Source organism: Panthera leo, chromosome A2 (genome assembly GCF_018350215.1).
Source record: "Panthera leo isolate Ple1 chromosome A2, P.leo_Ple1_pat1.1, whole genome shotgun sequence".
In the NCBI taxonomy this organism is placed as follows: Eukaryota; Metazoa; Chordata; class Mammalia; order Carnivora; family Felidae; genus Panthera; species Panthera leo.
This window is the reverse complement of record NC_056680.1, coordinates 5,779,658-5,792,823: the sequence shown is the minus strand read 5'-3', so window position 1 is coordinate 5,792,823 and position 13,166 is coordinate 5,779,658. Positions and strand designations below refer to the sequence as shown.

The 13,166-nt window shown below is 62.6% G+C and overlaps 2 protein-coding genes across 2 annotated transcripts in view; one reads left to right on the top strand and one right to left on the bottom strand.

Moving 5' to 3' along the window:
* The first annotated feature begins 2,726 nt into the window (after positions 1-2,726).
* Positions 2,727-5,873, top strand: CCL25 (C-C motif chemokine ligand 25). The gene is made up of 4 exons (XM_042927413.1): positions 2,727-2,867; positions 4,798-4,915; positions 5,020-5,207; positions 5,494-5,873. The coding sequence occupies exons 1-4, from the start codon at positions 2,789-2,791 to the stop codon at positions 5,499-5,501; spliced, it is 393 nt and encodes a 130-aa protein (XP_042783347.1). The 5' UTR covers positions 2,727-2,788; the 3' UTR covers positions 5,502-5,873.
* A 1,456-nt stretch (positions 5,874-7,329) lies between these two features.
* FBN3 (fibrillin 3) overlaps positions 7,330-13,166 on the bottom strand; it is a 62,932-nt gene continuing 57,095 nt past the window's right edge. Inside the window, exons 65-69 of the mRNA XM_042912867.1 lie at positions 11,862-11,990; positions 11,653-11,772; positions 10,056-10,290; positions 9,356-9,506; positions 7,330-8,337 (exon numbers count right to left, since the gene is read on the bottom strand). Of these exons, the coding sequence (XP_042768801.1) occupies positions 7,999-8,337; positions 9,356-9,506; positions 10,056-10,290; positions 11,653-11,772; positions 11,862-11,990 (974 nt within the window). The 3' untranslated portion in view covers positions 7,330-7,998. The remainder of the gene's footprint in view (positions 8,338-9,355; positions 9,507-10,055; positions 10,291-11,652; positions 11,773-11,861; positions 11,991-13,166) is intronic.

The window sequence follows — 13,166 nt, the reverse complement described above, 5'->3', positions numbered from 1 at the left end:
CAGACAGGGGCCGGTACGTGCCTCGTACGTGCGTCAACACGAGGTGCGTGAGGGAGGGCCCCCAGCTGCTGCTTCCCGGGGCTGCCTGAGCGGGGGCCTGGAGGCACCAGACGGCCAGGAGAGCGGTGGGCAACACAGGGAGAGGGGGAACCTGATGTGCAACAGCAACTGCAGGAGGGCCCCCGCTTCAGTTGGTGGCACCTCCCCAGTGCCCCTGTCCCCTTCCGATGACTCTTAGAGCCTCCCTGACCCTCTGTCGAGAAGGCCAAAGTTGAACACCTGGGAGGGCTTCTCCAGCACAGAAATGATAGCGAGCCGGCCCGCGGAGGAACTGACCCCAAGGGAGCGGTTGGCATCTCCCCTCACAGAGCCCAGACCCCCTACCCCTTCTGCAGGGGACCCTCTGAGTGCACTCCCTAGCGGTGGCCTCCCCAGGGGGCCTCCAATTGCTGAGCCTGAGGAAGGCTTTTTGCCTGCCCTTCCGACCTGCAGGCCCTGGGATGGGGTCAGTCCCTCACCTTGGCTCAGCTTCAGGCCGGAGACCACCCCGAACGGCCCCCATCGTCAGGGCTGGTGGCCAGGAGGCAGGAGGAGGCCTCTGTCCCCCAGCTGCGCTCGTGCCACAGGGGCGCCTCCAGCAGCTGTAGGAACAGAAGAGGCTTCCCCTTTCCCAGTTCGGCCCTGACCGTGTGGATGCGGCCCTCACACTCAGCAGCTGCGGGCTTCAGAACTCCGGGTTTTCACCGGGGTCTGAGCACGCCGCCCCCCTCCCTGACACCTGCACCGGGTCCATGATCACGCAAATCCCTGCCTGCCCCGCGCCCAGGTTCCTCGGACACCCGCCCCCGGTGAAGGCTGCGGGTGGGACAAACCCCGAGGGGCGGGGAGGGGAAGTGGGCTCGCTTGCGGGGACCTCAGGCGAGTCTGGGTCACGCCACGTCTTGGCGGCTTCGGGCGACGGGACAGGCAGGTGCAGTGGGCCTGAGCAGACAGGCTGGCCGGGCCCACCACGCCGCGTCCCCACGCCCCCAGCCACGCGGAGCCGCGTCTCGTCCCGCCTGCACCCCCCCCCCCCGCCCCACACCCAGAGCAAGAGGTCGAGGAACCGGAGTCGCGAGCGGGCCCTGGGGGCTGCCACAGCCACCTCCGCGGACCGCTAGGCGCTCGGCCTGGCCGCGCTGAGTCTCAGCTCCCTGAGCGGGGCGGGGCTTGTAAGCCCCGCCCCCTAGCGTAAGCCACGCCTCCAAACCCTCAGGGTTCCGCCCCTGGGGGCTTGCGAAGGGTCCCCGCCAGGGGCTCCTAGTGGGGCGGGGAGATGAGAAGGGTACGGGTGTGGTAAATACCTGGAGTGTTCTATAGCTAAGGATGCGAGCAATAAAAAGTTAACAGTTCAAGCCAATCAGCTGTGAGGTCTCTGCAAAGCCCCGCCCACCCCCACCCGTGGAGCCCCTGACCAGGCGAGCCACGCTGACCCAGGGAAAGAAAAATATGCCTTCTAGGTGGGTTTTGCTTTGCTTCCCGCCGGCGCGCGGCTACCTAGGGCTCCAGGCATTTCTTCCAAAACCAGAGCATTTCTTTGTTGTGGTGGATGTTAATAACATTTTTCTCAAGGTAACAGTCGAGAAAATTCACATACCTTACACTGCACCCCATCGGAAGTGTAAGGTTCCGGGGACGCTTGGCTGGCTCAGTCAGTGGAGCGCGCGACTCGATCACGGGGCTGCGGATTCAAGCCCTACGCTGGGCGCAGAGATTGCTTAAAAATAAAATCTTAAAAACAACAACAAAAAAGTGCAAGTTTCCCTGCGTTCACAATATTCGCCAAGTTGCGCGTTCCCCGCCCCCCATTCTCCCTCCCCAGCCCATGGCAACTACTGATTTTACTTTCTGTTTCAATGGATTTGCCTGTTGGCAAAACCAGGGCATTTCTATGAAACTGTAAGGCCCCCCATCGTGGGGAAGGAGAGGAAAGTGGGGTGAAGTCAGGGCCCCGCCGGACAGGTGGCTTGGGAGCGGGGAGCAAGGCAGCCTGAGGCCCCTGTGCAGGAAGGCTGTGTCTGCCCCGGTGTGTGGCGGAAGAGGGAATGCTGGGAGGACAAAGGGCCCTTCGGGGAGAAAACAGGGGAGAACTGGATGGGGGAAGGAAGTGAAAGAGGGGGGGTGGTCCTAGGGCAGCCAGCCTTCAAGTGGCCTGGGCAGGCTGGGTCTGTCCATCTGTGTGGTTCTGCCTCCCACCACCAAGGGAGCCAACCCTTGTCCGTCTCACATCCAAGTAGTTGAGAAAGTCAGTGTTTCCTGCCAGCCCTCTGATGTAAGTCCTCTTGTCCCCAGGTGCCTACAATGCCCTGCAGGTGTATCTTGACTTTGGAGAAAGCAGCTAGAAAGATAAACCGGGGAGAAGCCTGGAGGCCCATCAGGGGAGGAGGTGGAAGGAGGGAGGGTGGTGGAGGGCAGGTGGCCTCAGGGTGGGGCCCCATCTATAAAATGCACAGCCTGCTGGCCTGGCAGGCAGAAAAGCTTGGAATCACCCCAGCAGGCACCAGCCCCTGGGATCCCTCGGACTTTGGTGAGTCCTTCCCCCAGTCTTGGCTGGGACCAGCCCGACAGCCACCAGGCCCCCCAGCCCGACGTGTCCCTGGGCCGCCTGCCTCCCTTGCAGAGGGCCCTGGGGCCTGGCTGGAGATGGGAGTGTTCCCAGGGTCTGCTGCCGTCCGTTTGGGGTCCTCATCACCCCCACCTCTCCCATTATTCCTGCAGACACCTGGGGAGCAGGACCAGCCGGTGCACAATGAACTTGTGGCTCCTGCTGTGCCTGGTGGTGGCGGCCAGCTTTGTGGGCATCTGGTGTCCTACTGTCCACGCTCAAGGTAACGTCGTGGGCCGTACCTACCCAGCCTCCTGGAGCCCTCCTCTCCCCATCTATCCTCCCTGCCCTCCCTCCCCCATTTGCTCCTCCCCTCCTCCAGAAGCTCCCCAACCCCCACCCGTTATGTCTCCACCACTGAATTCTGATGCACAACTCCCGCCCCAGTCATGCCGAAACTCCTGGCATGTGTTTGCGGTTCCCTGCGGGTGCAGGCCCCCCAGTCCCTCCTTCCAGAGCCCCTGTGATGCCTCCTCCACCGTCCGTGACCCAAGGCCTCCCTGCCAGGACTCCAGTCAGCCCAGACACTGTGGGGGAGCAGCGTATGGCTCCCAGTGGTGGCATGGCCAGTTACTGCCGGGGACACGCTGCAGTGACATGACCCTGCAGAGCCCTGGAGACCAACGGGAGTGGGTCCCCCGTCCCAGCTCCACCCGCCTTGGGCTACCTGTGTTGCTACTCAGTCTTTATGAGCCTCGGTTTCCTCATCTGCAAAGTGGGGCCTCTGGATTCCTGCTGCACAGATAGGACATGAGACTCCAATGGGCTGGTAACTTGCAAAACTCTTGGCCCGGTGCCCGGCAACAACAATGACAACCATACTGTTATTCACGGGGGGGTCCCTTCCCCCTTCTCCCTGCATCGGGCACCTGAGGATTTGGTGACCAAAGGCCAGTTCTGGGCATACAGTGTCCCCCAGGAGTCCCGCCACTGTTTCCTGCATCCCCATGGGCCCCGGGGGAAGCGGCTGAGCCCCAGCAGCTGGCTGAGCAGGGTCCCCGGCTTGGTCCAAACCCCAGAGCACCATCCCTACCCCCCACCCTGCCTGCCCCGCCTGCCCTCACTTGGTCTGAGAGGCCCTAGTCCTCTGCTTCCAGCAGACCTTAGCCTTTGCCCAAGATGGGGCTGGGCTTCATTCCCATTGTCATGCTATCAGAGGCCCATTCCAGAAGCCAGGCCCAGCCCGGGGCCCTTTGATCCTAGGGGCAGAGTGGCCCCCTGCCTGCCTGCTACCGCAGCCCAGGGTCCATCTGAAGCCACTGCCCCTCGCCCTCTGGGGCCAAGGTTTGGAGATGCAGGGCGGGCTCAAGCCGCCCGCTTCTCCCATCCTTCCCACTGCACTTTGCCAGACCTTGGGTGTGGCTCCTGGAGGTGGCGGGGTCAGCAGACAGATGGGTCCCGGAGGGCCTTGAAGGCCGCTGCACTGTCTGTCACATCACCTCCACCCGCCCACCCTCCCAGGCCCTGCTGGCACCCTCCTCCAAGACACCACCCCCAGGTCCCTGCCCTTCCCCTTCCCGGCACAGATCGACCTCTGGGGTGTCCCACCAGGCTGGGGGATCCCCGTGACAGCCCTGGGTCCAATTCCCCTCTGTGTTTGTCTACACGTCTGGCACCTTAGTAGGAACCCAAAATGCTTTTGTCAGGCAACGAGTAGACAAACAGAGACCTCCTGGTTTCCGGTCTGGTGACCGAGCGGTCACTCTGACGGGGACAGAAAGGAGGAGGCCCTGGAGACAGCCCTAGGTGGGGAACGGCCAGCCCGGAGCAGGAGCGGGGACATCAGGAGCAGCCGGCCAGCGCGTTCATTTTCGAAGGGCCTGGGCTGGGAGCCGCGTCCCCTGGCCCCTCCTGGGGGCGTCTGCGCTCCTCTGCCCCAGAGCCCTCGTGGACGTCCTCATTCACTCCGATCCCTCATTCGTTTTGTGGTCCCGGGCCCGTCCCAGCCCGGGACCGTGGACCCCCTCCAACTCGTGCCAGCGGTCCCCTTATCAGGGGACCAAAGGTGAGCCGGGTGCCTTCCTTATCCTCTGGGCTGTCTCTCGGCCTCCGCGGGCCTCGGGAGGGTTGCGGCAGGTGTGTGTGTGGGCGCGAGTGCGTCGCTGCCCACGCGCAGGCGCACAGAGATGTGAGCCCGCGGGTCGCGGCCGCAGGTGTCTCGGAGGACTGTTGCCTAGCCTACCACCGGCTGGAGAGCCTGGACTTTCTGAAGCGCGCCCTGGGGTACCAGCGCCAGGAGGTGAGCGGCAGCTGCAACCTGCCGGCTGTGATGTGAGTGGGGCTGTGGGGCCTGGGAGGCGGGGCGGGGGGCGGGGCCCAGACGCGACTTTGCCCCCGGCTCGCACCGCAACCTGGGCACCCTCTCCCCCCGCCAGATTCTTCTTGCGGAAACACAGGATGGTGTGTGGCAACCCCCGGGACAAGAGGGTGAAGTACTGGACCGAATTCCTGGATGCGCGGAAGGCCAAGCATCACAGAAGCCGCCCGAGGACCCCGTCCGGGGTTAGCTGGCCCCCCAGAAGCAACAAGACGAAAACTGCCCTCCGGACCACAGCTCATCCGGGTGAGGACTCTGATCATGTGACCATCCCTCCGGGCCCCCCCCCCCCCCCGTCACCACTGCTAAGGGATGAGGGCTCTCTAGAGCAGCACAGGCTGGGGGAGGGGACTCAACTCCGGGACCGAGGGGGCTGACTCTGTGGTCAGTCCTGCCGGTTCATTACCCTAACCCGGCTGCGGGGGGTTCGGCAAGTGCTGAGACGAAGTGTCAGGTGTGCGGGGTCCCCAGCTCCTACTCCAGTCCCCATCACCTGCTGACCTCTCCAATCCCTCCCCCCCCTACCCTGCAGATCCGTGAGCCCGAACACCTCCAGGATTAGCCAACACGAAGGTGGGCCGGACCTCGCCCCGCCACAACTGTCCCCTGAGGCTCCAGGTGCCCCAGCCTGTCATTCAGGCCAGACCTCAGTGCCCGGGCCTGAGCCGGCTCTTGGCTCTGTCCCGTCGCTCCTGCCACATCCTGCTCCTCAGGCAGCTGGAAGGAAAGAGCTGACCTTGCTTCAGGCCCCTTGCCTGCTCCAGGAACCAGAGTCAGCCGTAAGCAGCGGGTCTTCTGGTGGATCATCTGGATTTGTCACCCACCGCAGCCTCTTGCCACCCACCCTGGGCCACGCCTGCCTGTGTCCCTTTGGGTCCTTGCAAAGCTCCAGACCGTCCCGGGACGCTCCTCCCAGACTATGCTTTTCTATGATTTTTAAATAAACGTTATTTAAAACATCCCCGGGGTGGGATGTCATTCCTGTCTCTGTCACATTTCATTATGGGGTGTGAGTTGCTATCCCAGCCTGTGTTGAATCCCACGTGAATGCCACCCCGGGATCTGTGCTGAGCCCTCAAGCTGACGGCTCCGGGGGTGGGGGGCATGCTGGCTGCAGGCGAGGGTGTGAGTCCAGCTGGTGACCTTGAGCAAACCGCGCACTCTCTTGGCATCGCTTTCCTCGCCTGTAAAATGGGGGTCGCTGCGTTTGTTCCGCCCACACCCTTGGGCTGTAGCGAGCCCGGCTAATGCAAGGAGGAGCCCTCTGCAAGCTCTGACAGGGGTCCAGAAACACTCGATAAGTCAAGTGGCCCGGAACCCAGCCAAGAATAGAGCCCCGGAGCCAGGCACTAGACTCGAGCCATCCAGCTGTCCCATCCTCGGGCAGCCTCAGTTTCCACCACGAGAGAGAACATTCCAGATGAAAACCCAGCGCTTCATCTCTAGAGGACAAGAGGCGGTTTGGGGCCAGGGGTCACACCGAGGCCCCGCTAGGCTATGCAGGCGACTCAGGCCAGTTCTACAAACCCTCTAAGCCTTGGTTCCTCCCGCTGTAAAATGGGTGATATCACGGCCTGCCTCGTACAAGCTAGCGGGGACCGAATGCACTACCACCGGGTGCCTGGCTGGCGCAGTCAGAGCGTGGGACTCCTGACCTCCGGGGTTGGGAGTTCCAGCCCCGCGCCGGGTGCAGAGATGACAATAAACAACCGACGCACTACCGTCTGCACACACACACACACACACACACACACACCGACCGCGTATCGACGGCCCCCTGGCATCCAGCGAGGCCATCAGATTAGGTATAGGTGCGGCTCACCCCGGGACCGGGCAGGATGCGAGCGGGGCAGGGTGACCTGCTACCTGCAACCTGGAGTGACCTTGGCCAAGCGGCCTGCCATCCGTAAGCCTGTTTTCCAATCTGTAAAACGGGGCCGAACACAACAGCTTCTATTCCACGGAGTTGCAAGGACAACCAAGCGGGTCGGTAACGGTCCTTAGAACGGTGCCGGGTACGCGGCACGCGGTCGGGGAGCGTGAGCTGCTAGAATCGGCCCCGGTGAAGCCACCCGGGCCCGCGGTGGTTGCCACCGGCAGCCTGGCTTTGCGCCACTCGCAGGTCTGAGGTTCGCAGAACCCGCCCGCAGCCTGGGTGCCGTGTCCCCCACCCCCAGCTGGAAGGCGGCCTTCGCCTGCGTCTCGGCTGCACGCTTTCCCCTCAGAGCCCCGGGTTGAAGCGCATCCTTCCAAAGCTCTGGGGCCTCCCGCTCCCTGACCTGTGAGCCCAGCCCGGCCCCGCGGAGGGCAGCGTCTCGTTACTTCGAGAACATGCCAAAGAGGCCGGCTTAACCCAAAATAACTTTACTGTGGTCTCTGCTTTTGATATAAAAGCATCCTGGGACCCCGGCCCACCCCACCGGGGGCCCGAGCGTGGCGGTGTCACCAACTCTGGCTGGGGCCCCCACAGGCTCTTCGGCTCGGAGGGTCGAGCCCCAGGTGCACCCCCCAGCTGTCCGTTCCCATGTCCCATCGACCCCCGGGGGGTGAGCCGCGGTGCAGTGCAGAAGTGGAAGCCTGAGGCTGACCGGACTCAGCGAATCACAGGCCCTTCCGTGACCCTGGTTGTCGCAGAAGGAGGGTGCGTGCGCCAGCTTCCAGCTGTCTCCAGGGGAGACTGAGCGTTGGGGTCCCCCTGGGCAGAGGCTGGGTTCGCCTGAGGTCGCAGCACAGCATTTTACTCTTCCTGAGTTCTGGGGCTCCTCCCGGTCAGTGACCCCGTTGCCGGTGGGGTCGGTCCGTCCCAAGCTCTGGAGAGGAGGACGAACGGGGGGCGCCGGGGCGCGCTGAGTCCAGGGCTTCACCAGGGACCCCGGGGGCTCCCTGCGGTGTGTGGTGAGCTCGGTGACATCAGTTTCCTCCAAATCCCGCCGAACGAGGCGAGGACTGGGCAGGGCCCATCCAGTGAGTCCGGAGCGGGGGCTGCGGGAGGGGCCTGGGGTCTGCCAGGAGGTGGGGGGAGGGGGTGTCCTTCCAACTACAGCAGCTGTAGCTGCACCTTCAGCCGCAAGGCCCGGCCCCCTGGTCCCGGCTGCGCCTCCGGCCAGGTGCCCCAGGGCCCTGCCACGCTCAGCACCTCCAGCCGGTAGGTTCCAGGCCCGGGCCTCCGACGCCCCAGCTGCAGGGAGCTGAGGCCACGGAGGTGATGCATGCGGAAGAAACCTTGCTCATTGCCACGGGCGATGACATAACGGACCCGTCCCGCCAGGCTCTCCAGCGCTGGCTGCAGCTCCAGGATGTGCTCGGCCTGGCTCAGGCGCGAGAGGTTCAGGCCCAAGGTCAGTGGGGCCTCTGAGTCAAGGCTGGCCAGGCTCACCTGTGGAGAAAGACCAGGCAGAGGACGGTGAGAGGCGGGGAGCGTCGGAACGCAGTGGGTAGGGGACCAGGGGGTCACGGCCGAGAGATTTCAGCCAGTCTCTAAACCGGAGGACACCCTGGGGCACTCTCCGCCTTCGACCTCCATCTAGCCCTCCATCACAAGGCCCACCGTCAGCTTGGGCCACAGACAGAGGCGTGACGGCGGAGGCGGCTTCCCCAGGGGAACGCAAAGACGGGCAGATAGGCGGCCGCTTGTCCACACAACGCTGAAGCCGCCACAGCGGGAAACACAAGACCTGGCTGCACCAGAGAGGAGCTGCTTTCCGGTGCCGGGGTGGGGGTGGGGGTGGGGGTTGCTGCACTTCCTGCATCTGGGCTCTTTGAGAGCACCCTGTGTGCTGATGACAAACCCCTCTTTATGTGAACTGCTGTGAGCGCGCTCCTGGTCCTGGCAGCCGGACAGGGCCCTGAATAAGCCAGGGGCCTCAATGGCAGGCTAGCCCGGGCTTGGTGACGTAGCCAGTCCCACAGGAGGTTATCTGTGTTTTATTCTCCTTGGTGTTGGTTTCGCCTAATTTACATATTGAGGGGTGGTTCCGTTGTTGTGTTAAAGTGAAAGCTATTCCTGTTTCCCTGCCCCTGGGTTCTGGACACTTCCGCCCTTCCCCAGCGTGTTGCGCAGACACGTGCCCTTGCTGACACCTGCTGGCAGTCCGTGAGTATTGCAGGCAAAGCCATGGGGCCGCCCGGCCCTCCTCTGCCCAGATCCGCTGGCGCCCATCCCAGGAGCCCCGACAACCACTCCCCTCACTCTTACAGACACAGGGCCCTACCCCTGCGAGGCTTACAGAAAATATTTGTAACAGTGGGGTGACATATAGAGCCACTGTTTTTCCAGGAAAGGGGGGGAAGAAACAAGAGGGGAAAAGATTAGGCAAAGCAATGCACTCATATTTAGTTAATCTAATAGCGAGAGCCCCTCCGACCCAACTTTCCTATCCCTTCATTCTCCTGACCTGGTGGCCACCGTAGGCGCTGCGCCGTGGCCGGTCACGAGGCGGGAGGCCGTTGATCTTGCACTCATAGCAGGCTTCAGATGAAATCAGTTCTTCTTCTCCTGGCGTCTCCCGGGGCCCGGCACTGAAGCCCAGGCCAGAGACGCAGTGCCTGGGCCAGGACAAGGTGGCGGTAGGCCTTCAGGGGCAAGCTGGCGGGATCTCCCCAGCCAGCCCCTCCAGCCCCCACCCTGAGCCTCACTGCCCACGGGGGCAGGTGCTGGTGTGTAAATGTGTGGCTGTGCCTTTGCGTGTGCCCACACAAGGGATGTGCGCTTGTGTGCACGCATCCCTTGGCTGACCTGGGCCTAGGTGCGAACCTGCTCACACCCCAGGATGCTGATGTGTATGTGCACACGTGTGCACACTGAGATACGCGAACGCGGAGGGGTCCGCAGGCGTGCTGGCATCTGTGTGAGCCGTGTGCTCAAGTGTATTACAGAGAAGTGTGCATCTACCAGGTGGGTTCATCTGCCATGAAGGTAATTATGCCAGAATCGGGTGTGAGCTTGTGTGCACACCCATACGTGTGCTCAGGGCTCCGTGCACACGTGTGTAAAATGCATGTGAACACGGACCCACCTGTGTGTATGTGTGTGTGCGTGTGCGCGTGCTCTCGCAGGGTTTGGGAATCTGTGCCCGCCCTACGCAAGCCCCTCACCCTTGCCCAGCCCGGAAGTAGCCTTGGGGACAGCCGCACAGGAAGCCACCGGCAGTGTTCGCGCAGCCGTAGGTACAGGGGCCGCCCTGCGCGGCACACTCGTCTACGTCCTGGCAGTCCCCCGTGGCCTGGTCAAAGTCAAAGCCAGAGGGGCAGACGCAGCGGAAGCCACCCAGCGTGTTGTGGCAGGGGGCACTGCCGCAGGCCGCAGGCGACAGCACGCACTCGTTTTTGTCTGTGAGTGGGGAGAGGAAACGTGGGGGGCAGGGGGTGGCCTCTGCACCCCCAGGCCCCCCCGCCCACAGCCCTCCTGATCTCCACCCACTAAGTCCGGCTCCTCCTCCAGAGCCCAGGGTCAAAGTCAACGTCCATCAGGCTCCCCATCAGCCCCGGGACTAGGTCTGCCCCAGCCCTGTAGTTCTCCTTCCAAGCATTTCTTGGAACTTCCCAGAAATCCTAAATGGTGGCATGATCTCGAACGAGGTTTCTTCCCTGGCACTACTGACATCTGGGACCGAGCCATTCTCTGTTGTGGGGGCTGTCCTGTGTACCCCACGACATTAAGCAGCATCCCTGGCCCCCACCCACTAGATGCCGGGAGCTCCCACCTCCCAGGTGTGACGAGCAAAATGTATCCCAGATGCTTCAAAACGTCTCCGAGGGGGCGAAATGATTCCCAGTTGAGAACCATGAGCCTAACTCATCCCTGTCCCCACCACTAACTAGACAAGAGTCTGCTACTTGGCCCACTTCTGTATCCACAGGGCCTGACGCAAGACAGACCCCGGACAGCCCACTGCAGAAGGAGTGAGCAAATGAGAAAGCAGAGGGGGAAGCAGGCTGAGAAGGAGAACCGGCAGCAGAGGCGAAGGGGTGTGTGTGTGTGTGTGTGTGTGTGTGTGTGTGGTCCCCAGGGGCCGAACGCCACACAGCAGGGGAAAGATGGAAACTTAGCTGAGGACCCACCATCAGGGGAGGAGGAGGAACCAGAGAGAAGGTAACGTCAATCAGAGAGGCTGAGGGAGGAGAGCGTCTGGGAGGGGCAGGCAGCAGTGCCCAGAGCAGCGGAGGTGGAGGCGCCTGGAGAGAGTGGGCCCAAGGGTAGAGGGCGAAAGCCAGACTGTCCGGAAGGCGCAAACGGAGGCGGTAAGGACGAGGCTGTCGTTAGGAGGGCTTGGAGCACAAAGAGAAGTATGCGATGGAGGAGGCTGGGGCACAGGCTAGTCCCCCAAACTGAGGGCCTCCGGAGCAGCTAAGGCACAGATACAGCACACGCTCCCATCTGCTACTGCCACACCCATGGCAGGCATCACCAATCAATCGCAGAACTCTTTCCTAGTGTTCACAGGTGCTGACTCAGAATCCTTCTCAGCTGGGCCCTCCAGGCCACCACTCCCAAGGAAATGGGCTTGAACCTGGCCGTGCTTTATCTGCAGCCCCCTGACTCCCCAGTCTCCCCAGCAGTGGGGACCTCACTACCTCCCGGGCCGGCCCAGAAGCACTTTAGGTCATCATGCTTTATCCCAACATCCCGGGTGGGGGCGGTTCCTAGTTGCCTGCTCCCAACAGATTCTGATGGGGGGCGTTTGACACTCACCCACACACTGGCTCCACTGGGAGTGCGGGGTGAAGCCCTGGGGGCAGCCACAGCGGTAGCCCCCCAGCTCGTTCTGACAGCCGTGCCGACAGCGATGGGGCCCGTCACATTCATCCACGTCTGCGAGACAGAGATCGGGTGGCAGGGCTCGCCCGGTGGCCCTGGGAACCACAGCCCAGGCCCAGAGCCCACCCAAAGCCCAGCTCTACCTTCGCAGCCATGGCCTGAGCTGTCCAGGGTGAAGCCTCGGTGGCACTCACAGCTGAAGCTGCCCGGGGTGTTGAGGCAGTGCCCCCGGGTGCCACACGGGCCAGGCTGGGCCAAGCACTCGTCGTTGTCTGCAGAGGACGGGGAACGGGCAGGACAGCCTAGCGGTTAGGGGATTCACGGCCAGCACCACAATGCTGGGCCTACCCAGCTCCCGGGCAAGTCACTGGCCCTCTCCGTGCCTCAGTCTCCCCTTCTGTGAAATGAGCTCCGTAGCGGCTCCCACATCACAGAACTGCCTTGAACGTTTGAGATGAAGCACGTATACGACTTCCTTTGAATCTTGTCTGCGGCACCTCAAAGCTGTGTGGCCCGGGGTGGCTGACTTACCCCCTGTGGGCCTGTCTCCCCAGCTGTAGCACAGAGATGGTAACACCTCCCTCACCGCAGTTTTGGGAGATTAATCCAGTCACACACAGGGCTCGGGACAGTGCTCAGCACGGGACTCAAAGATGAACAAAACCCCCTTTCCTGGGGGTAACAGTGCACTCTGTCGTCGCGGACACCAGACCATCATGACATGTCAGCCTGGATTATGGACTGAAAGTGGCTGTCCCCCCTCCACTCCAGATTCGTATGTTGAAGCCCTAACCCCACAGAGTGATGGTGTTCACAGGTGGGGCCTCCGGCAGGGGCTTCAGTTTAGATGAGGCTGTGAGGGTGGGGTCCCGAGGATGGGGTTAGCGCCCTCGTAAGAAGAGACCAGAGAGCTTGCTCTCTCCCTGCCATGGGAGCACACCGCGAGAAGGCAGCCATCTGCCAGCCGGAGGAGAGCCCTTACCAGAAACCGACCAGGCCGGCACCCTGGCCTTGGACTTCCAGTCTCCAGAACCGCGTGCAACAAGTGTCTGTCGTTCAAGCTGCCCAGTCTGTGGTGTTTTGTGCCAGCAGTGCGAGCAGAGACGGGCTGGTTACCAGACAATGTGGCTACCGTGCTAATGGCCCATGCTGGGAGTTTAGGGAGTGAACAGTGCATCTCCAGGGTGGGGCGGGGGGAACCCTCGTTTTGGCTCCCTAGGGTATGAAGATTGACACCAGACGCCTCCCTTTGGGGACCTGGGATCTCTCTTGGGTATGAGAGACGCTGGGGACCTGGGCTCCTCAGCCAGAGTGGCTCCTGTATCTGCTGCTGGTGTCATCCGTCATGTCTGAGCCGTCCTTTGAGGGGCCACAGAGACTAGCCCTGGATTCCTGCCAGGATTTCACCAGAGAGAGGCCTCTGGCACGACTATGGTCTCTTTCCCTTG